At 42.4% G+C, this 25,178-nt stretch overlaps 1 protein-coding gene across 2 annotated transcripts in view; it reads left to right on the top strand.

The window, feature by feature from the left end:
- The window catches only part of RPTOR (regulatory associated protein of MTOR complex 1), a 311,493-nt gene that overhangs the window by 249,797 nt on the left and 36,518 nt on the right, over positions 1 to 25,178 (top strand). For both annotated transcript variants that reach the window (XM_083727385.1, XM_083727384.1), the window contains exons 22-27: positions 2,485 to 2,588; positions 3,737 to 3,920; positions 6,766 to 6,876; positions 21,247 to 21,352; positions 24,551 to 24,665; positions 25,003 to 25,127. In XM_083727385.1, coding sequence (XP_083583511.1) covers positions 2,485 to 2,588; positions 3,737 to 3,920; positions 6,766 to 6,876; positions 21,247 to 21,352; positions 24,551 to 24,665; positions 25,003 to 25,127 — 745 coding nt within the window. The remainder of the gene's footprint in view (positions 1 to 2,484; positions 2,589 to 3,736; positions 3,921 to 6,765; positions 6,877 to 21,246; positions 21,353 to 24,550; positions 24,666 to 25,002; positions 25,128 to 25,178) is intronic.

The raw sequence follows: 25,178 nt of genomic DNA, 5'->3' as shown, positions 1-25,178 counted from the left end.
GTACCACCAAACACAGACAAATACTGTTGTTTGAGTCATAACAATATTGTTATTAATGCTAAATATTTCAGTTCCGATCCAAAGTTCCTGTTGCAGAAAGCTGTCCTCTGAAAAGCCTCCCTAGAAGGTCTCCTAGCTTCCTGAAGTCAGTTTTATTTGCAGAGAAGGAAGGAAAGCTGTTTCCTCCTATGTTAACATAAGTGCCTTCCATATTGCAAGCTAATCTGTGGCCCTCCAGGTGTTGCTAGACTACAGCTTTATAGCTTCAACCACCCCTGACCTTTGACCATGGAGTCCAACAATATATGGATGTATCCTGGATTTAACCTATAACTAAAAGCCTTTGAGTATTTCTTTGGAATACTGGGAAACATAAAGTATGTTTCCAGTTCTGGTGTGACTTGCAGGTTCCCTGTGAAGAAACTAGCCTACACCATTGATGAGGGTCAGATGGAGAAGAATCTTTTGTCCGGTCCTAGAAGACCATATAAAGGTTCTGGGTTTTAATAACTGCATGTCCTCAACAGAAGAGAATCAGCAGGGGAATAAGCGTTAGACAATAAGGGTTTCAAAAATATAATTTACTGCTACACAAATTCCATAGTCAAAACAAAAATTTCCTTCCAGTAGCACCTTAAAGACCAACTAAGTTAGTTCTTGGTATGAGCTTTCGTGTGCATGCACACTTCTTCAGATACACTGAAACAGAAGTTTCCAGACCCTTCTATATAGTGAGAAGGTGGGGAGGGGTATTACTCAGAAGGGTGGTGGGAATGGGTGATTGGCAGATAGCTGTGATGAGCCTGTTGACGACTCTTAACGACTGCAGTAGGTCTTACAGGAAAAAGCAAGGGGTGAGAAGGTGAAAAATGGCTTTGTCATGTATAATGAGATAAGAATCCAAGGTCTTTGTTCAGACCAGGTGTCTCCATGGTTTTAAGTTTGGTGATAAGTTGCAATTCAGCAGCTTCTCTTTCCAGTCTATTTCTGAAATTCCTTTGTAGTAAAACAGCTACTTTGAGATCTTGTATAGAATGTCCTGGGAGATAGGCTACCTATCTGTAACAAATTCCATAGCCATCTAAGACATGATGGAGAGCCAATTTGATCCCAAGATGCAACCTGTCACGCTGGCTGTTCCAGCAGCAGCTTCACACTCTTATAGATGTGGCTGTTATTACATCAACTGCAATTTCCCGGATCAAGGGTATAGTGCTAGTGATGGCCTTGAACCTTTTCCTAATGAGCTGGGGAGGAGAGAAGAAAACTACCTCAAAAGGCCAGCTCAACAAGGTGAAATCTGAAGGAGAGAGGCAATATGTGCCCTCAAGCACGGCTGCTGCAATCATCCAGTTTGCACCCAGCAATTTTGGGTGTAAAGTGCAAATGCAGGTACAATTGGAAAATGGCCTGCGATTCATGCTATTTATTTCCCCGAGTTCCCAAATGCCTTGTCAGTGGCTCTTTACACCTTTTGTGTAAACTGCAGAGATCTTAATGGTCATAGTTTCAGTCTCTTTTGGATTTGACACACCCCTATAAGTGAAGTGTCTGCTGAATAAGAAGCCTGGTTTTTCACACTTCTTTGCCTGTTGTTCCCATCTCTCCCTTATCTAAGATTTCTAAAGGCAGTGAAAGAAGCTTATCTGAATACCTTTTGGGAATTGCAAGAGCTGCTGCACATATTTTCCTGCTTCTTTGTTGTTATGGTTGTTGTTGGTTTTAAAGTTATTGCTGCTGTTGTTTCTGAAGTTATTGCCTCAGCATCTATTACCTCATGCTAGCTTAGTATCTCAAGTGAATTTGGGGGGAAGTGCCTCCAGTTATGAGGTCAGAAAGTAGTTTTTCTCCCCTGAACGCAGAGGGAATTTTATTCCATCTATGGTTTCAGGTGGGTTAAGCTACTTTTATAAAGCACCATTTGTCCATTTGTTTGCAGATTTGAATGTTCTAGTTTCTTGTAATCTGTCGCCACAGTATATTGGAAGGGGATCAAGTTCAAGTTGGGCATTTTGGTCAGATTGGTCATTTTAATGAGTTTTTTATTTTATAAAGGTAACCTCATTTGCCTGTTTTCCATTGCCAAATCCTGCCCCCAAAGTACCAATGTAAATGTTAACATATTATATCTTGCATATGAATTAGGAACCTTCTATTAATAGGCATCAGATGAACCCTTATGTCAGGCCCTCTAGCTGTTTTGGGACTACAATTCCCATCATCCCTGACCACTGGTCCTGTTAGTTAGGGATGTTGGGAGTTGTAGTCCCAAAACAACTGGAGAGCCAAGTTTGGCCATGCCTGCCTTATGTCGTAAGTGCATATATCTAAGTTGTATAGCAATACTATATCAATGCTGAAGACTGCTTCCACTTCCCACCATTGGTATTGAGGTTCAGTAAGGTTATTCCTGGTGGTAAAAATAATTTTATTCCTATGATTGGCATTTGTTCTTTCTCAGTTTTTCCATTCTTTCTTTCCTAGGCGACGGTAAATGCCCGCCCCCAGCGCATCCTTGATACTTCTTCCCTCACACAGTCTGCCCCAGCCAGTCCTACCAACAAGGGCATGCACATACACCAAGTGGGGTAAGTACTACATCTTAAATCCCTTGTTATTCATAGCTGATTTTGTGCTTAAGGAGCAGTGTGTATCTGTGTGCCATGCAGACATTCAGCTGTCTGGAGAGGTAAGCTATGGTATATTTCACATAAGGGGACAATTTAGGACAAATTTCTCTCTCTGTAAAACTGATCTGACAATCCTTGCAATGAAGGCTGCAACACTGCAAAAGTATCCCTCTAAACTGACCCTGACTCATCCCACATTAGAGATGCTTTCAAATCCCTTTGCCAAAAGTTAGTCAGAAGTGACATATACAGTGTCCTACGTAACTCTTTTGAAGCCATCAAAGGAGGAGATTAATCTCTGTGTTGGAAAAAGTGTTGATCTCATCTTATAATGTCTGAAATGTGACACAAATGGTTTTTCCCTCCCTGAGGCTAGGAGAATGTATTGGGAAGTTGTTGCAGTGTCTGTTTCCTAAAACTTATATTCAGTTATTTAAAATGCTACCCTTCAGACATTATAGGATACACACTTTTTCTTGGTTTTTGAATGACCATAACTCTGTAGTAGAGCATCTGCTTTGACTGCGCAAGCTCCTAGGTTCAGGCCCTGGTTATCTCCAAATAAGGCTGGGAGACCACAGTCTGAAACCCTGGAGAATTGTTGCCAGTTGCCAGTCACATGAATCGTCTGACTCAGTTGCAGATTGTGAGATTGCAGGGTAGGGGATAATGCACCAAATATAATGCATGGCTTTTAGGTACTAATTAGAAGTGGAAAAAGTTTCTCAGAACATACGTTCTTCATTTGTGCTTAGTAACCCTTCCATCAGAGAAGGGTTGCAGATAGGGGGACATGATTTTACAACTGCTGCATCAAGGCTTCCGCAGAGATTTCCAACATTAATTTCAAATGACAGTTTTCCCTTTATAATCTCAACTGGCCAAAGGCCAACTGGTACCACTTGGGGGTGGGGTGGAAAAGCACCTAGTGTTGAAAAACAGAATGGCTTCACCCACAAGAATAAATAAAGTGGAAAGTGACGGAGAAAACTTAAATTTGTAGTTGCAAAAGGCCATCTTCTGCAGCAGTCTGATTTCATACTCTGCTGGTAAAACGATATCCAGTACAGCAATATTTGCACCCATATTTGATTTCCCATTTCTAGAGGATCTCCACCAACCACCAGCACCAGTAGCTCCAGCTTGACTAATGATGTGACAAAGCAGCCGGTCAACCGGGACCTGTCATCTGTAAGACCTGCAAATGTGGGCAACATGGGGGTGCAATACACTCCACACTCCCACCAGTTTCCTAGGACAAGGAAAATGTTTGACAAGGGCCCAGATCAGGTAAGATCATAGTCTTCCCTGTCTCATTGTACTCCAGTCCCTGAAATAACTCTCATTTGTTTTGCTTCTTCTCCAGTTTTTGCTATGTCATCTTTAATTTTCCTGTAATCCTGGCAATACAAATAAGATATTTATTTATTGTTGTTAGCTTTACAGCTTTAAAAAAAATCAAAATAAAAAACAACCACCACCATGTGACTTAACAACAAAACAAAAGACAATAAATGCAACAGATTTATTGCATATAACAGATTTTTAAAATTGCCCCCCCTAATTTTATCCTTGAAATGACCTGTGAAGGTAGGGTAGGCAGAGAGATAGTGACTAGCCCAAGGTCACCTAGTGAGCTTCATAGCTTGAGTCCTTCAATGTAGAGTACAAGTTCTGGATTCAGGGGGCGTTGTGGGTTAAACCACAGAGCCTAGGGCTTGCCGATCAGAAGGTCAGCGGTTCGAATTCCCACAGCAGCATGAGCTCTCATTGCTCGATCCCAGCTCCTGTCAACCTAGCAGTTCAAAAGCATGCAGTGCAAGTAGATAAATAGGTACCACTCCGGCAGGAAGGTAAACGGCGTTTCCGTGTGCTGCTCTGGTTCGCCAGAAGTGGCTTAGTCATGCTGGCGACATGCTGTATGCTGGCTTCCTTGGCCAGTAAACCGAGATGAGCACCGCAACCCCAGAGTCATCCTTGACTGGACCTAATGGTCAGGGGTCCCTTTACCTTTACAAGTTCTGGTGCTGATCAATCTGAGCGGAAAATACAAGTGAAGGCAGTCCTTCAGATACAATAGTCATAACCTAGTATAATAATGTGATACAGGAAAAATCTCTGGCAGCTAGAAATGTGATACTATGCCTACAATCTTTTCCAGCCTCTCTTCCTCACTGCATATTTTTGACATTCTTGATGGCATGCAATTTTTCTCCCTGAAAATACGGTTTCCTTTTGTAACCTAATTCTGTTAATGCATCTTGAGAAAGGCTTCTTCATGCGCTACGCTTTTGTGTGAACTTATAGCTTGCAGAATAAACACTGTGGTTTAGTGTTTTAAAACCTTTTTGAGATAGGTACATATGTCAGGGATCTTTCAGTTCGGCTCTGTCTCTCTGCAGTGTTGACTATAAGGGGAAACACTTGCAGCCGTAAGTCTCAGGAGCCATTCAGGTTACCAGATGCAATTTAGAAGCGGGCTTCTTTTTTCTGTAGTATTTTCATAGAAAGGATATTTGAATGTGGACATGCCAGTTTCTCTTGTCATTTTGGTGTCATTTCACCTTCCGAAATTCTCCCTTTTATACTTCTACTGAAGACACAGGTGCCCTGTTCAATATTAAAATCGGCACCGTAGAGAATACAGGTCTCTGCCTCTTAGACAGCATTGTGTGTGTGTATTTCCTTACAAAGGCCTAAATTCATATGGTTCTTTCAAACAAATACGTACAGCATTTTGGGACAGCACATAGTCCTTAAATTTATTTATTACTTATTATAATATTATAGCAATCTTTGGAATTCTTCTATGGCCCCCTTTCACCTCCCATTTGCATAGTTGGAAACGTGTGTCAATGTTGTCTTTTCTTATAGGCAGTGGTAGAATTGGAAATAGCACCTGGCCACGTGGCATAGGTAGCAACTTTCATAGAAAATACTGTAAAGCTTGAGGAACCAAGCTGGTAAAAGTTAGGATGGTGTATTAGTGGTTAGAATGTTGGACTAGGACTGGGGAGATTCAGTTTCAGTTCCCCACTCAGCCATAAATCTCACTGGGTGCTGTAAAAGCAGTAACATCAGAAGACAAGGACGCATTAAGAATGACACATGGGAAGTCACTTAAACAAAATTGTATTCATTTGTAAATAATTTGTATAATTGGGTTAAGACCTGGAAAATCAATTTTAGAAATTGGCAAAAATAAATAAATCTTGCCCAAGGTCACACAGTAAGATTTTTTTTGCCAATTTTTACAATCTAAGCAACCTCACAGGGTTGCTCTGAGAATGAAATGGAGCAGGGAAAACCTTGGAAGACAGTGGCATATATAAATGTAATGAGCATTTTCATATATATTTTTCATCCAAGTGGCCTCACCACCATTTTCAGTAGTATGCATATAGGACTGCAAATATGATTGGAGGGCTCCCTCAGCTACTTTGTTCAGTCCTGGCTGTGTGACTCTTCAACAGCATTCTGTACTTGTGTTTGTGAAAAGAGCTTGACTTTATTTGGTTGAGCTTAACAGTGTACGTTGCCCTTGAAAAGGATCACAGGAGAATGTTGGTATCTACCACATAGAAAGATACAAAGGTTGTCAGCCCTAAGAAGTGCTTCCCCTAGTTAGTGTTACCGAAATGGTCAAGATACTTACAAGATACTTTATTACAGGGCATAGCAACTTCTGTGGCATGTAATATTTGAGAGCAAAATATCGCCACATTCCCCCATGATTTGCTTCAGAAATAATATACAGTGGTACCTCTGGTTACGAATGTAATTCGTTCTGGAGGTCTGTTCTTAAGCTGAAACCGTTCTTATCCTGAGGCGCGCTTTCGCTAATGGCACCTCCTGCTCGCATCCTGGGGCAAAGTTCGCAACCGGGAGCAACTACTTCCGGGTTAGCGGAGCTAATAACCTGAAGCGTTAGTAAACAGATGCATTCGTAACTAGAGGTACCACAGTATCAGGCTATCTTCTGATTTGGCGGCGGGGGGCGGGGTTGTTCCAATAGACTATTATTGGATGGTGACATCCTACTGTGGTTGATGTGATATACACTCAGAGAAACCAGATGTGCAGGTACTGTAACTGAAGCACGTGTACCTTTGTTTCCTCACTTTTCTCTGGACAGACAGCTGATGATGCCGAAGATACTGTGGGGCACAAAAACTTCATGTCAGCAACAATGCAGACGGGGTTTTGCGACTGGAGTGCCAAGTATTTTGCTCAACCGGTGATGAAGGTACAGTCTGCCTTTCTTCTATAAGCCCTTTTTTGAATTGCAGAATCATTTGAATGCACCTCACCCTAAAAATCAAATTACTGTTTGCACATGTACACACATGCACACACATGCGCGCGCACACACATGCATAGTCACACTGCCAAGTTCTCATTCGTGGTCCTCTCTCTCTCTCTTTGTTCGTTTACTGTCTGTTCCAGGAGTTGAGCATTTATTTATTTATTTTAAACACACACACACAAAAACACCCAGCAGCTATTGATTCCTTCTCTTCAGTAATAGCCTGGCATGCAGATGGATAAATATTGCAGGCTTCATTCACAGAATGCTTTGTAACTGCTTGTCAGTTTTGTGCTTTAGCTAACACTTCCCAGCTCATGCTGAATCCATCCCGTATGGTTTTATCAGTAGTAGGAAAATAATACATGTGTGTGGAAGGGGAGTGGTGGTTTGTATTGTACTCATTGTTTTCATAAGCATGCCCCTGCTTCTGCCACATTCAGAGTCCTGCCATTGGAACCCTATGATTGGGCTGCAAACTGAAGAAGGGCATGGGGCATGAAAGTCAGAGGTTACATATGTTTATAGCCAGTGCTTAATGCACAAGCTAAGTAAACTACAATTTAGGGCTCAGATTATGAGGGGGCCTCTAAATACAAAACACACATACAAATTCCCCCCAAAGATTTCTAAAGTTTTTATGATCTGTTAAAACACACAGGAGAACAATATTGTCACATGTTCTGATGTGACAATAATATGTTTAGTACCATATTTATCATACTGTGGTTATAAATCAGCTATCATTTGGTGACATCCATGGCTGTGCTCTCAAAGAAAATCATGAAAGAAAGTGTTTTACATTTTGTGTTATGTGCAGAACACACACAATAGATGCTGTGTGGACTCTTCCACTTAGTAAGTGATAGACTGCATGTTTAACCGCTCTTGTGCTGCTCTAAAAACAAATCATATGTGCTAAGAGGGTACATTATATAGAAACAGGAATACTGCAAAATAGTTTGTTAGTTTTTAATTGCATCCTCACTTATGTACCAGTATAAATTCAAATATAAAAGTGTATTATTTCATTGTCTTTTCTGTTAGAATAGTACACATTTGGAGGTAATGCTATGGGCTCTCTTGATCATGACACAGTTTAGGGCCTCCGTCTTAGCCCTGTTTGTAGTGCCACTTGTTGCAAAAAGGTATAATGGGCCATATTGGGTGGTAGCAAGAACCTATATGTGGATCAACAGGATTGCAGGCTCCCTTTCCACATACACAGCACACCATAAAGGATGGCAGATCTCTTTCCACAGCCATGGGATCCCATTCTACCATACAAGATTCTGGGTACTTAGTGTGGCAGCCACTCTCTAGTTCAGGCATGGAGCAGGTTATGTTATCAGGGCAGCTTTGTTGCCTACAATCAAGCAGTCATAGTAGAAAGTAAAATGACTTGCACATCCTCTGTACCTAATGATAAGCCAAATTGTGGCTTAGTGCAAATGCACAGACTACCAAAGAGATTGTGGCCCCATAGCTCCTCCCTGGTTGTTTTCCTACTGTGCTGCACAGAACTAAGCATAAAAAAAATTCCTTCCAGTAGCACCTTAAAGACCAACTAAGTTAGTTCTTGGTATGAGCTTTCGTGTGCATGCACACTTCTTTCGTGTGCATGCACACTTTTTGTTTTGTTTTGACTATGGCAGACCAACACGGCTACCTATCTGTAACTAGAACTAAGCATGACATAGTGTGTTTTCCAGACCTGGACTTGTGGTTTAGCTGTCCTAGTCAACCCATGAGCTATAAACCGTAGGGCAAACCTTGGTTCACGGTTAGTCTGGAGAGATATAAACCATATACTCAAGTATAGTAGACATGCCAAGCCATGGCTTAGCTACAGCAGCAGAATGACCAGTGAGGAGCAAAGTGGCTGCAATCTCCTCTCCTAGGGCTCACATATTCACCGAAAGCCATTGTTTTTGAAGCTGGTGATTCAGAGCTCACAGGGCACAAAACTGGTGGTTTGGAGCACATATAATCTGAGGCTGGTGGTCCTGAGCCCACACAGCCTAAGGCAGAAGCTTCACATATGCTGTCCCCTGAGCCTAACCCACCAGAGGAATCTAGTGCCTTCCACACTACCACAGCTGCCCCACTGTGCAGGAGGCCACAGAATTCACAGAAAATGTAAGCCAAATTTACCATCAAGTATGCATTCAATGGGACACGGGTGGCGCTGTGGGTTAAACCACAGAGCCGAAGACTTGCTGATCAGAAGGTTGGCGGTTCGAATCTCCGTGACGGGGTGAGCTCCTGTTGCTCGGTCCCTGCTCCTGCCAACCTAGCAGTCTGAAAGCACGTCAAAGTGCAAGTAGATAAATAGGTACTGCTCCGGTGGGAAGGTAAACGGCGTTTCCGTGTGCTGCTCTGGTTTGCCAGAAGCGGCTTCATCATGCTGGCCTCATGACCCGGAAGCTGTACGCCGGCTCCCTCAGCCAATAAAGCGAGATGAGCACCGCAATCCCAGAGTCAGCCACGACTGGACCTAATGGTCAGGGGTCCCTTTACCCTTTACCTATATGCATTCAATAGAAAGCTGCAGCCAATCCTATACCATGTGTATGGGAAAGACAACAAGGCAGTTTGGCTCCTTGTGCTTGCCAGCTTCCAGGTGGATTGATGGGGTTGGAGGGGTTGGAAAGGAGATGAGCTGGAAGGGACCGTTTCCCTTTTATAATCGGCAGAAAATTCCAAGGAGGACAGCAAGGAGTAAGAGGACACCAGGACAGAGAGAGACTGTAAGGGAGGAAATGTCGCAGCAACATCAGAGAAGGTGTAAAAGTGATAGATGGCTTGCAGGAGGGAGGGTAGGCAAGCCCCTGTGATGAACTGGCCTGTAAACAAGGCATTTGGAGGCAGTGTTCCCCAGCCATTTTTGATGGCCCACCAAGAAGGAAACAAACTAAAAAATGAAGAAAACCTCATGAGAAAGAGCCCAACTATTGCACAGTGCAAGTCATTCAGTCTGCTTTCTGGACCTCGAGAATGAGGGCTCTAGTCCCATTCAGCCATGGACCTTGGATGACAACCTTTCAGCCCGTATTTCCATTAGTAAAAACAGGAATAATAGCAGCCTGCCTCACAGAATATGAATGAGAGGTGGGTTGTATGCCAAACAATGCTCTATAAATTATGTATAATAATGACACCAAAATCATCACAATGGTACAGGGGAAGGACAGCTTCTAAGCAGCTGTCCACATACTTGCTGCAAACAGCTGTGTTTTCTGTATCTTTCCTTGCTAATTACTACAGAGGTTTGTGTTCAAAGAAAAACTTGCTCCCTCCCCTCTCATCATGCTTCTATTCATCTCCACAGTAAAGAGGCAGTGCTGAATTCATGATTCTGGAATTTACATCTAATACCGTGAGCAAGCTAATGCTATGCCTCTGTCTGTTGCCGAAAATGCCAAACCTTCATTGTGCATTTTGCACATTATATCTAACCTACACACAAGCAAGGTGAAGTGGGAAGAGAGCTGGGCTGGGCTGGGTTCAAGATTTGAGCACAAGAATGTAGGCCAAATACAGCACAATCTTTCAGCTCACATGCTATGTTGAGCAACATTATGTTCATATTTTATTTGTGTGCCATGAGGGTTAACAAACAATTTTTCTCTGATCCAGATAGCACTTGAGCTTCCTGGGAGAGTTGCAGTGATTAAGTATTCTGCCTGTCTGTTGTCCCAGAGGGACATCAACAACAAACTTTTTTTAAAAATGCCAGTTTTTGCTTGCTGTGTAATTAAAGCCTCTGCTTTTCAACAGCAAGGGCAGAACTGTTGGTGTCTCACTCTCTTTGCTGTTTCTAGCTGTATTAAAGTTGAAGCAACACTGGAACATTTTGCCTTAAGTAAAAGCTTTCTAATCCAGGAGGGAGGTCAGCAAGTCACATAATCTTCTTGGACCAAGAGTTGACCTTGCTTCATCTCATGCATCTTTGGGGTTTCCATTTGTCACCAGGCTGTTTATCTACAATCTGAATTCATTGGCATCCATATGTCTTGAGAGAGAATGGAAGAGTGTGCCATTGGAGTCAAACTGTTAGAGAGTTACAGTGCTTGCCGTGGCTGTAGAGAACAACACAGAGTTGGTCTACCAATGGGCCTGGTGCCTGAAGCCAGTTCCCCATAGAATTGGGGGTCCTGCCATCTTTCATCTGTGGACATTACCAATCTAGTGTAGACATCACTGAGACAGAAGTGTGAACATGCTGGGAAGGTAACCTTGGAACAACACATCTTTGAGACTGTCCTGCCATGTGGTACCCCTGGCTCTTCCTGATACAGCGCATGTGGAAAGCATCAGTGGAAAAGGTTGCTGGTTATGGTGGAGCCCAGTTAAACAAAATTGTCTACCGCCTCAAGCCTGGGGTCAGAAATGCTGGTGCATGGTGTGCTAGCAAGACCCTGACCCAAGATGTCAGGCCGATGGTCAGGCCAAACTCCATGCAGGCTTGGAAAAACATTTGATGAGTCTCTGCAGAGATGTCTTCGTCATCTGCAAACAACATCTCTCAGATAAGAACCCGCCACACTTTTGTCTTGGTGTGGAGACATGCCACATTGAACAGACCCCCCCCCCACATCTTCTGTCAAGCTGAGGGCATAGAAGAGCAACAGAGGGAAGAACATGCCAAAGAGAGTTGGGGCAAGAACACAGCCCTCCTTCATACTGCTCTTTAAAGGGAAGGTGTCTGAGGATGAAGCATCATACTGGATTGTGCCACATATGTTCTCGTGGAAGGACATGGCCATTTTGTGGCGCTTAGATGGGCATCCTATATTGTTGAGCAGTGTGAAGAGTACTTTTCAGCTGATAAGGTCAAAGCCCTTCATCAGGTCTATGCAATCTGAATTAGAACTCAGGAAACTCAAGGGCTGGTATTCTTTGGCCTCATTTTAAAATCACAAGAACATAAAAAGCACCCTTCTCGCCCCCATAATAACATATCCTCATGCATCACAGATGCATTTATAGAACAAAACTAAGGAGACAAGCTGAAGGTTCTCATGAATTAGACTAGGCAATTGAAATTTGAATTGTGAGCATCCATCCAAAGCAGCACAAGTTTCTGGATGTAAGGTTCTTAGTTAGAGGTTGTGTTCATAGCGATGAGTTGCCAGAAATTCATGCCAATTCATACTGGCATGACAACTTCCTGTGTTGCACGTGTGTGTGTGTGTGTGTGTGTGTGTATGTGTATGTGTGTGTGTGTGAACACATGTATATCTTCCAAAATTACTCTGCTACAGGATTTTATGCACAGTCTGTCAGCTGAACAGGGAGCAGAAATAAATGTCTCCCTATAGGCAGTACAATAGGTTTCTTGCATGCTGGGTAATGTAAAAAGGCTGAAATATGTCTTGCAATGAATTCATATAACTTTGCTTGCAAGAAGCAGGCACATTCATCGCATTAGATAGGCAAGACTACAGTTATTAAAATAAGAATTATGTATGTGCTTTGAGTTGTCAGGGGGTGGTATTAACTGGTCCGCTGAACGTGCCCCCCTCCCCAGTGCTTTGAGAACCACTTGAACAGGCAGATTCATGGAGGATGAGTCTTATCAATGGATGACAATATAGAACCTCCAGGTTCAAGATAAGCTTCCCCCTAAATTTCTGTGGAGCCACAAATCGGCAAAGGCTGTTGGTTCATGTCCGCAATCAGTGACTGTGGTCTTGGGTTCAAAAATGTTAAAGTGCAGCAGTGTAAGGCACTGAACAGCCACTGCTGCTGCTCCAGAAAATACTTACTAAAAAACGAACGGAGGAGGGCATAATAAGATAACAAGTGGCAGCGGACAACTAAACAAAATATTGCCGTGCATTTTGAATAGTGCTGTACTTTATAGGCTCAGGGTTGAAAGAGCTTTTTTTTTCCAAGCTGGCCCTAAAACTTCATATACAGTTGTATGGTGGGTAGGTGGGTGTTGTGTGAGTATGAAGCCCTCTATTTTCATGCTTCAACACAACAAATCCCAGAGCTGTGTGGTATGATATGTACAGAAGAGTTCAGCAAAGGGGGGCGGGAGTGGGGATATGTACCTGAGGGCCTCTGTTAGCTGATCCCATTTTCAGTCTATTCCAGCTGCTTCTTTTCTTTTCATTACAGTAACCTACCTTGTTGGTAGTGAGCACACATAGCTCTTGCTGGGCCTTCTGGGGGAGAAATATTTTGTGAAGTAACAAAGACACGGACACCCAACAGACCTGTGTGCGCTTAGTGCCTCCAGGAGGCCCAGAATGGACATGTGAATAATCCATGTATTTCTCCAAAACCGGCATTTATAAGCACCAGCCAAAATATCACGAACTAGTGAGCTAAGTTTTAGTTCTAGCTCTTCATCTGGCTAGGTGGTATCCAAATGGGAGGTGGGGGCAAGGGATTTAAAAGTACAAAAATTAGACTGTATGTTTTAATCACATGATCAGCATTTCATTTCTATTCCAAGATTGAAATTACAGACTGAATTAGTTTCTGCTAGGTGCTGCAGGTATCAGGTTACACCTGGGTTTTGGAATAAAGAAACAATGGCTGACACCCCTCCCTTTTTTAAAAAAAAAAACATAAAACTTATTACTGAGATCTCTGTCAATATTTTTTCTGTATACCCAAGAGCCCTACTGGTCATCAAAGCAAAACACTAACTGGCTCTATATTTTTTTTCTTAATCACAACATGTTTTACAGGTGGATTTGCAGTTCCCCAGTTTTTTGTTTTTTTTTAATTGAACCACCAAGAGAATTTGCCAGGTAATAAAACATTTGGTACTACATCAACTATAGCACAAATGCAATTAATTTTCTCTTGATACCCATAGCTACACAGGCATTGAAACATTTGGAAATGTTACTACTTTAATTACTAATTAGCTTCAAGCTGTTGGTCCAACTACTTTGGCCAAACTGACTTCTATGTGCTTGTTTCCAAGTCTAGAGAACAGTACGTAGATGTTTTAAAAATAAAAGAATTAGGATAATGCTATCTTTATTTTACCATTCAGAGTGGGTAATATATTAACTCCCAATGATTATTAAAAACATTTATCTACTTTCTGAGAATAGCTGTTCGCCAGAGTGGGGCCTTATTAATCTAATAAATCACTCTAGATGGCCAATCAAAATGCATCTTTCTGTGCACACAGGGTGTGTGTTTTTAGTGTGAGTACTTCAGTTTCATTTTTTTTTTTTAAGTAGAAGTTTAAGAATATTTGGAGTGCTTTGAATAATTACTTGTTGCTGAATGGAGAACTACAACACAGTTCTAGAGAGAGATTTGTCCAGCAATAACTATTTACTACCATAGATATGAGGCACATTCCAGCAAGAATTTTCCTTCCACAAGCTGCACTGGAAATAGATGTCCCATTTCTTTCATCAGGGTTTACAGGAATATATATATATACAAAAGGGTTTGGGGTAGTAAGAGAATTTTATCCATATTTTAAAATTACTGCAATCCTATATAACGTGTTCATTTTTACCTCATATTCCCTATCACCACTAATATTGAAGAGTTATAGCATTTCCCCCCGGAACTGAATTTTGCTGAGATGTTTGAAATAAAATAGGTGGATTGATATCTCACAGATCATACTCATAGGGCTGTCCCATCATTTGACTTGCTTTCTTGGAAATAGAATTTGGTCTGCAGTTTGCTCCTATGCATATGTACTCAAAAGTGTGCCCCATCTGTTCTGTGGGGATTACTCCCAGGTAAGTGTACTTAGGATTGCCACCTTAGACACCTTCAGCCAGCATTGTGGTTGATTTTAAATACCCATGTACACAAATAGCCCAAATCAAGGGTGAATCTGCTCCTCACACTGTCTCTGCCCATCTTTCCCTCCCCTGCACAATCCTCTCCCTCAACCATCTCCTTTCTTTGCCCTTCCACCACCATCCCCACAATCTCTCATGAGTCCACTCACTACTTCTCCACTCTCCTATCCATCTCTCTTCTTCTCCCTTCTCTCCTACCACACAATTGCTCATCCCCACTTGCTTGCTTTCTCTCACACACAAAGGCAGGTCTTGTTCATGACAAGACATCACGAGCAATATAAGCATACCATCGCAAAGGTTTGGCTCTAATTCAGGAAACATTAGAAAATGCTTATCCAATTTTGGGAAGGTGTATTGGCAGTTTTTACATAATACTGGTGAACTCTATGAATCCAAACGCCACCTGGCCACAGTTACAGCCTGGCATTCAAAAATGAAATGTTACGGGGAACAATAGTGCATCACTCTTTCACCGTCCATTGCTCCCCGCCCCATAACTCTTCCTCCCCCAAACTGCTTTTCTAGGAGGAGTTTGAGACCTGTGCTTCCAGTGGAAAAACCTGTGATTCCATATAGAATCATAGAACTGTAGAGTTGGGACCCTGAGGGTCATCTAGTCCTGGAATCTCATCTAGATCATACATGACATTTGGCCATTCAACTTCTGCTTAAAAACCTCTAGAATCCAGTATTAAAGATCCCATCCAAGGGATGTGCCGTATACTTTTATGCTTTCTTCTTTCTCTACCTACCACTATCTTTTGCATTTTGCTCATGTTGCATAAAAAGTCGATTTGGGAGCCTGTTAACAGAGGTTTCATGGACACCGCACATGCTGTATCCTACAGGGTGTTCTTCACCAAAGATAGTTAAAAAAAAAAAACCTAACGCTACACTGAACAATAATTAGTGTCTATGAAACAAAAGCTAGCACTGCACATATCCAAGGAGCAAAATTGGTATATGCCATCAGTTGCAGCTGTGCTGTTTTCCTGGTTATTCCATAGTTCATCTAGCTGAGCTTGACATTCTTACAATCTATATAGTTCTCTAGAGTTATGTGGAATAGTCTCCTGAAAATGCTGCACGTGGCACATTCAGGAGTAAAGAAACCTGTTTTGTTCCTGCTGCCTTCTGAGAATTTCAGCTGCCTGCATTTAAACACACACACCATGAAATGTGAACTAAATGTAGATAAGAGAGAGAGCCTAGATCCTTATGCCAAGACTCTGCTAGGAAACACATGCAGCAGGCAGGGTGACTGAGTAGATGCTCTTGTGAGGAATACATGCAAAAGGGGCTGCAAGTACACCTAATTTCTGAAAGGTTTGGTGTGGAAGGGAATATTTTTTCCCTGAGAAATAGGCATTATGCTTCTATGCACTGACTGGTGGCATTACAAATCATTGGCATTAGTCAGTGTTCGATTTATGGAAAAGCAGAACAAGGTTTGTTTCAGAAAAGAGTGTAGTGTAGGGCTTTAACTGATACTTAACAGCAATACTCAGGTAATCATAGATCCAGCCCCACTCCCACCTCAAGAGTTCTGAAAACATTTAAAGTCGGGGAAGTGCAGTATTGGTGTTGCCCCTGTGTCTGACTGCAACTTTTAGGATCTTTTATGTTTAATGCAGGCAACATATGAACAAAAATATACACTCACACCCTAGCCTCAATAGCCACAGGTTGCCCACCTCAGCTCCACAGTGGCTCTGGCTCTGTTCAACTGATGGAGGATTTAGCCCCTTAGGAAATTGTTTCATCACTGTGAAACCAGCAGAGATCTCCCTATAACATTATTTATTGCTGCAAGGAGAAAATCCATCCTCTGTCCTTATTTCCACAACCCCTTGCTGACTGTTTCCATCTTGATATGGATAAAGCGGAGAACAACTTCATTGGCTTTCACATGGCACTGCTCAGTGGGATACTTCTGAATTGTAATTGGTTTCTGTCTGAGTGGAAGCCAAGAGGTGTTAGAAATCTGTAGTGTGTCATGATCCTAATCATGTAACACTATTCCAGACACCCACACACCTCTGGGAGACCCACATAGAAGTGAATAGAACAGAACAGAAGCTTGTCTTTTGTTTACTATAGAAAGACTTTTCTAAAGTCAAAAAAAAAAATGACTGCAAGGAGAGAACAAACATAGTGTGAGAATAGGCCTGCTGGATTGAGCCAATGGTTCATCTAGTCTATCATCCTTCATCTGGGAAGCCCACAAGTATGGCATGAGTGCAACAGCCATCCTGCACTGATTGCCCCCCAACAGCAAAAACTGGTTTACAATTCCTTTACTGCCTCAGAAGGTAGAGATCGCAGTAGATTTCATTACTAATGGCTGTTAATAGTCCTAACACTCAATAAATTTGTCCTGTCTTTTTAAAGCCATCTGTTGTTGTTGTTTAGTCGTTTAGTCGTGTCCGACTCTTTGTGACCCCATGGACCAGAGCACGCCAGGCACTCCTGTCTTCCACTGCCTCCCGCAGTTTGGTCAAACCCATGCTGGTAGCTTCGAGAAAACTGTCCAACCATCTTGTCCTCTGACGTCCCCTTCTCCTTGTGCCCTCAATCTTTCCCAACATCAGGGTCTTTTCCAGGGAGTCTTCTCTTCTCATGAGGTGCCCAAAGTATTGGAGCCTCAGCTTCAGGATCTGTCCTTCCAGTGAGCACTCAGGGATGATTTCCTTCAGAATGGATAGGTTTGATCTTCTTGCAGTCCATGGGACTCTCAAGAGTCTCCTCCAGCACCATAATTCAAAAGCATAAATTCTTCGGCGATCAGCCTTCTTTATGGTCCAGCTCTCACTTCCATACATCACTACTACTATGTATGGAAGTATGTATACTAGTATGTATACTAAGCCATGGCGAAGGGGCTTGAATAACTCAGAGAAGCTATGAGCTATGCCGTGCAGGGCCACTCAAGATGGACAGGCCATAGTGGAGAGTTTTGACCAAATGTGATCCACCTGGAGCAGGAACCGGCAAGCCACTCCAGTATCCCTGCCAAGAAAACTCAATGGACAAAAACAACAGGCATATAAAGCCATTTAAGCCATTATGAATTGCATGATGTGAAGGTGCTTTCTTTTGTTTATCTTTGATCTTGTGCCTGTCAATTTCATTGGATGACCTCTAATTTGAAGTGTTATGAGAGAGGGAGTATCATTCATTCCACTTCCTCTACACTATGCACTATCCTGCCCCACCTTTGTAACCCAGTCACCTAAGCTGAAAAAATGCAAATGCTCTAGTGAGTCCTTATTTCTGGGAAAAGAATGAATGTTATTGCTAAATCACTTATTTTGGATCACACTCTTAATCCCTTGCTGATAATTGGCCACTAATTGAGACATTTGCACATGTACTGATCTCAGGTTGCTCCCATGTGTGTGTAGATGGTTTATTCCATTCCTCTCTCTAGTTTCTAGAACCAAGTACTGCCTTGGTTTTAGCAACATCATTCACTAGCAGGACCAGCCTACCCATGAAGCAGGGTGAAGCGACCGTCTCAGGTGGCAGGAGCCATAGAGGAAGCAGATATTCATGTAGATCTTCCTTCCATCTGTGTTTCTGATGCAGATCTTCACCCACCCTTCTCCCCTGGTGGGGATAGGGGTACCTTTTTGTGGTTAGCCTCGGGTGCCAAAATGTTGTGGGTCAGTCCTGTTCATCAGTGCATTCCACTACAGCTCACCAGAGTATGAGGCCCAAAATACTGAGTTGTACCCAATGAAGCTGTCCTGTTCTGCTAGTACAGCAGAACTTCTCCTCCCTCTCCTCTCTCTACATACCCTCCTTTCCCAAATCTGCCCCAGAAAGTTGAGGAACCACCAGAATAGAAGTGGGGGATACACAGGGAGGGGGAGTTAAGAAAGGAGAAGTTTCATTGCAAAGTGACAAAGTATATCAGCTTGCTCTGGTACATTGCTCAGTATGGAAGCTTGTGATCAGGAAGCTAATGCCCTGGTCCTCATCTGGTTCCCGGCATAAAATGAAGACATTCTCTGCTCCAAATTCCTTGCAGTAAAGGAACAACTTCATTGGATGCAACCTATTGTCTGTTTATGTATGTGATAAAGGTAAAGGTACCCCTGCCCGTATGGGCCAGTCGTGTCCGACTCTAGGGTCGTGCGCCCATCTCACTTAAGAGGCCGGGGGCCAGCGCTGTCCGGAGACACTTCCGGGTCACGTGGCCAGCATGACGAAGCTGCTCTGACGAGCCGGCACCAGCGCAGCACACGGAAACGCCGTTTACCTTCCTGCCGGAGCAGTACCTATTTATCTACTTGCACTTAGGGGTGCTTTCGAACTGCTAGGTGGGCAGGAGCTGGGACCGAAAGACGGGTGCTCACCCCGCCACGGGGATTTGAACCGCCAACCATGCGATCGGCAAGCCCTAGGCGCTGAGGTTTTACCCACAGCGCCACCCGCGTCCCTTATGTATGTGATACTGCCTCATATAATAACCATATAGAGAAAACCATGTAGCTCTTCCTTTTCATAATTTGGCATGGTAGAACAGATAAGGTGAAACAAAGGCCAACGCTCAAGAACATATTTGGCACCATAGGCCAACACAACAAATGTGCTGAAGGCACTTTGGTGCAGCCAGCTTCTGATATGGACAGACTAACTCCATGGGAGCTGTTACACAGGGAAGAAGCATTTCCTAATCCATACTTACAAAAGCCATGCTAGATGCCAACTGGTAATGTTTAGATTCTGTACATGCCCCTTGTCTTCTTTTCTTGATACAGAGTCCTTTAAGATTTTCTTCCAATTTATTCCTTTGAAATAACATTTTTATCAAAGTATCTCTCTCCACTTGAATATACTTAAATGTATTTTATCTTGGGTTTGCTTATTGCTGTACATTGCTGTTCCTTTCTCATGTTCCATCTAACAAACCTTGGATTGTTGCCAAAGAAAACTACTGGGGAGAGTGAAGGAGAATTATTATTTTTTAAATAATAAAATAAATGCTGTCTAGCTTTGTAATCTTGTTGTGATTTGTTTCCAGAGGATGGGCTGCTGTGAATTGTTTTTGCATGGCAATATGATTTGGCATACTTTTTTCTGGACTGATAGGGACTAAGTGTGCCCTTTCAGTCTTTATTGATATGTCTTTCTGTTGTGAACTGGGAGGTTCTGATAACCAATCTAAAAGAAATGTTCTTCCTTGAATTCCTATTGGTCTAGAACAAATTTAACAGCTACCATGCCCCTTTTCTCAGTGGTAACCAATGCCTGGTCTCTCAGGCTACAGTACCAACTGATTAGCAGCACTGTTTTATATCAGCAGAATTTTCATCATGGCATGAATAATAATTTCAAAGGATGTCGTCATGAAAGCAAAACAGCTGAGCTGAGTGAGTGCTTGGTTTGAAAACTGCAGGCCTGGCTCTGAAAATCCAAAGTACACCTTTCTCTGCACAGAAAGCCAACTCACGTTTGACATTTAATATGTACGTTTTCATGCCGTTACACTTCTGCCTAATTGTTTTCAGCAGCCATTCCCAAAATATGAGCAGCATCAACTTCTTGCAATTGAGTGTTCTTGCTTCCTTAAATAACGGGGCAGAATCTTTATGATCCCCTAGCTGCTCAAGCCCTCGACAGGAAGAAGTACAGGATCTCCACATGTTGTCTCCAATTTTGAATTATACCTTCTGTGTTTACACTTCCCTGCCACATACTTTATGGAGCCTTTTATTCATAAGGAATTATGCAGAAGTTGCACTCCTTCCATCTAAACAGAAGAAAGCCTTGGAGACAAGTGTAAAAATGGTCCTGTACTAGGGATGAGCTTGCGGGTTCGTAACAGCAGCCACAAGATTCAAATATATCTGCTGTGACAAGCCATTTATATGAGCTTCATAAATTTACGTTGCTGTTTAAGAAAATGGGGTATTCATTTGCTTTCTGTGAGAACTTGTAGCCTGAATGAGACAAGACAAAAACAAATAGACCTTTTCAAAAGAGTGAGTAAAGAATAGGTTTTGGAATATTTGTCAAATAACGGATACGGTTTATCAGCCATAGGCTTAAAATGTGCATTTTAAAATAAATGTCCGGAGTGAGAGGATTTCATTGCCAATATCATTTTTGCAATTGATCTATGTATACATCTGCATTCAAGCAGTGCATTCCAGTTGAATTCCCTGTCGTTTGTCAATGAAAAATTATCTGCATTAGATTTCTTGAAAATATTGCCTGTGTAGACATTTTATCATATTTATTTTAATTGGTTAAAAGAAACAACTGAGGTTTTGATCACTTGATAGCCCTGGGGCCCAGTGGTGGATGATGTGCAGTTCAGAAGGTAATGAAGTGTATAAGAACAGAAAAACCTCATCTGCCCCTTGCTGGTTTTGGTCAGATTGCATGGGCTGAAGGGTTCCTATTCTGGTTGAAATTAGCAGGCATTTGGAATCGCAAGAAGCCTTTCTTTGCCATTCTCCTGTTGTATTCATTTTTATTATTATTATTTAATTGGCAGATTCCAGAAGAACATGATTTGGAGAGCCAGGTCCGCAAAGAAAGGGAGTGGCGGTTTCTGCGCAATGCCAGAGTTCGAAAGCAAGCACAGAAAATCATCCAAAAAGGTGGTCAACTTTTTCTCCCTTACCCACCCCACTTTATACGTCTCCTGGCACCAAGGAGAATGCTTATCCACTCTTTACATGGGGCCATGAAGAAGAACACTGTTCATAAACCATTTGTTTGGCCAGTGTTGACCTCTTTAGCGTGAGCTTCTGCTCACAACTTCAGCTTGTTTTGTTGTAATGGGGTTGTTTGCTTTTGAGAGTTAGCCTTTTTCTCCTTGGGCAAAGCACATGCATGTGGAGTCAGCAGGCTGCTAGTTACAAGAGTCTGGGAGACACTCTGCTCCGATATTGCCAATATGATTTGTGGTTGTCCCACTGTTTCCTAACCCAGGAATTTAGGAGCCACACAAGGATCACTGCCATGGAATATCTGAATGAACAAGGCTGTTCTCTGCTCCTGACTGTTTCCTGACTAACCCAGGAGTTTCAGTGTGCTCCAGTTATATTGTTTTCCTGGGGTGGCAGGTGCTTTCCCTACAAATTGTAGCCCCTTCTTCCTATTGTGTGCCTGTGTTTTCAACAGGTATTTTAGTCAGCTTTTCACTACATTCATGCCACTTTGCATCACCAAGGTCTGGTTTTTAATATGAGCCGAGAAAGTTACAGACAGACAGACAGACAGACAGACAGACAGACAGACAGACAGACAGACACAGAGGGTCTCTCTCAGCAGCAGGACACTTGCCCTCCAACCCCATCTCCTCTTGTGTCCTGTGTACATGCTCCTCTTCGCACGTATGTTGCATGGGTGCATTAGTTTAGTAGTGGTTAGAATTAATTAGCTAATTCTCCCTAACCCAGGAAATGTGCATGTTGTAGCTGAGCTATTCCCCACTGATATTCGAAGCATGTGCATATTTTGATTGTGTGTGCGTGCTCAGAATCCTTATCCCCATGTTAAGATCTGTGCGTAAATGTAAGTAAATCTGCACATGTAATTCTATTGCTGCTGTCTAAAGGTGAGATTCCGGGGGTGGGTGGGGGGTGCGTATGTGAAACATGTGTCTACCAAGGAAGCTTGCTAACACTGAATGCTAGTAGCAGAGCTTTTGGACAGTCAGAAATGGCATGCCCCACCAAAAGCAAAATATTCAAGATAAAACGAATTGCTCAAAAACGTTGAACATATGCTGCTGAACATAGCCAGGCTTTTCTTCCACCCGGTAGAGTTTAGATGGATGCGGCAGCTTGTTTACAAGAGATGGTGTTGCAGGCGAAATGCCAGCATTTTCACCTTCTCCAAAGAGCAGCGTCAGAGTCTGATAGGTGTCTAATACTGCTGGGGTTTCCAGCAAATTAGCTTGTGATCTGCAAGAGTCTGCTGTATCCCCTTCACATTCACAAGGCACCTAAAGAGTTTCAGTATCCTTTGGTTTTATGGGGCCCCATAAATGATTGTTTATTCATATCCTGTCATGTTTCTGCAATGCTTTTTTATGTGTGGCCTCTTTTACACTTACAGCTTCTTTCCCTTCATATACATTGGACTCACGTTTCATCAGCATATATATTCAGTGCTGTACTGAAAGCGCATCTTGCTTATTTATAACTCTTTATTCATTTACGAGGCAGCAGTCAGGCCGTGGGCTTTATTGTTTAATGACAGAGGATATTTGAATTCCCTGTATCTTGCTGAAGTGTCCCCTTAATTTTGCATAGCTGTGGTTAGAATTGACATTTCTACTCTTTCTGCAGCTTGGTTGGCCAGTGAATAAGAGCAAATTTCTGCTGTTCACCTATACTGCCATTTTCAGCATGACCCAAGATTGCTCTCACCAGGGATGAGAAAATTTGGGGGGACTTTCCGTCTACAGATGTCAGCTGGGGAAAGATTAGTGTGAAATATTAATCTGTCGAGAGAGATGGTCTGTCTCTCACATATAGCTCAGTCCTTTGAGACCTAGTAGGCTTGAGTCAGCAGAGAAGAGAGCCTTACATTTTTTATTTAAAGGAACAATGCATACAACTCTGCAAACAGTTAAGGATGCCAGTTTCAGAATTTTATTTTGCATACTCTTAGCAGCGGTGGAAACACTGGAGGATTTTTTTGATGCTGTCCATTTTGGAAATCTGCCTCCACTTACCTGCAAAAAACATTTTGTCACAAGAATATAGTCAGATTTGCTTTACACCTGAACTCCAGAAAATGATGTTCTTGTGTGAACTTGCCATTAATATTTGGGGGCTTTGAGCCTATTTAAGTATGAAACTTCGGCTCTTATCATAGTTGCGCATTATATTGTAAATGTATCTCTTTTTTCACCTGCCCATTCAGCCTTTATTGGCATAGTGCAATAAGTATTTAACGGGGCACAAACATTTTGCCTGCTTAATCCAATCTGCTCTCGTCTTAACCTCCTTAGAGCGCTGCTATCAAAATCTGAAAAGATTTGTGAGATCTCCAATTTGTCAGGAATGCAATGCAATGTCAGGAGAGGCTATCAAACAGCGAAGACAACTTGGCAGTCTTCCCCTGTGCTCTCACACAGAAAATAGACATGTAATGCAGGAGGGAATCAAGTACAACAGTTGGGCACTTGCTGAGTGATGTTTTCATTTTCTGTGTGGACCGAGGACAAATAAAGATAGCCTGGACAGAAACAGGGTGGGTTCCCTCCTTTAATTTGAGGAGACCAGGCATAGCATATTTCAAGAACCTCCTTTGCAGAATACTAAATTATGTACATTCAATGTAGTCTTGCGTATCAGAATTTATTTTTTATGATTATGAATATTTATTACATTTCTACCCCGCTCTTCCTCCCAAAGGAAAAGGAGCAAACAAAAAACACACCAAAGTGCTAAAACAATATAATAAATATAAAACATATTTATAAGCAATTTAAAATATTTTAAAACATAAAGCAATCACATATCCTTACAGCTTAATAATTTTAAATTTGCCATGAACATTCTTTCAGCAATTAGGTACTTGGGTAAACAGGAGTGTTTTTAAGTCCCTACTGAAAGTTACTAATGAGGGAGGGAGATGTTCCTCCTGAGGGAGGGCATTCCACAAAGAGAAAACCACTAGCAGGAGAAGGCCTTCTCATGAGTTAATGCCAGTCAGACAGCATATATTGGCAGTCCCACTGATAGGACCTTCCCTGCCAGTCTTAGGGCTCAGGGTGGCTGGCATTGTGAGAGGTCCTGATACCACTATTCATGTTGTTTTTCTCTTCCTTTTCCCCCTAGGTATTTCACGACTAGATGATCAAATCTTCCTGAACAGGAACCCTGGCATGCCGTCAGTGGTCAAGTTTCACCCATTCACCCCATGTATAGCGGTGGCTGACAAGGACAGCATCTGGTAAGGCACTGGCATTTTAAACACCCTTGAGCTGGTGCCCTGTTCTTGCTGCTAAGCAAAAGCCTCATACATTCAGTCGTCTTGTTGTGCCTGGATTTGTTACAGACCCTGCTAATAGAATTTCAGCCTTATTACTTTCTCTGCGGAAGCCGGAGGTGTAATGAAGAGACATTAATCAAAAAATGTTAAATACTCAAAATGGGGTGGGTGGGCTGGAGGAATACATTTGATTTGGAGCCAGTGTATAGAATAACTTTTTTTTTTAATCCTGGGAACTTAAATCTACTTGGAACCTGAATCCAACTTACCTATTTGTTTCCCCCCCTGCCTTTCCCAGTTTTTGGGATTGGGAAAAGGGAGAAAAGCTGGACTATTTTCACAATGGGAACCCACGCTACACAAGGATCACCGCCATGGAATATCTGAATGGACAAGACTGTTCTCTGCTCCTGACTGCTACAGGTGGGTATGGCCTCATTATTATTTTTAAGGGAGGGCTAAGAAGTGTTTTCT

Source organism: Podarcis gaigeae, assembly GCF_964106915.1.
Source record: "Podarcis gaigeae genome assembly, chromosome: 2".
Taxonomy (NCBI): Eukaryota; Metazoa; Chordata; class Lepidosauria; order Squamata; family Lacertidae; genus Podarcis; species Podarcis gaigeae.
Note: the sequence above shows the minus strand (reverse complement) of the source record. Positions and strands in the feature narration are given on the sequence as shown.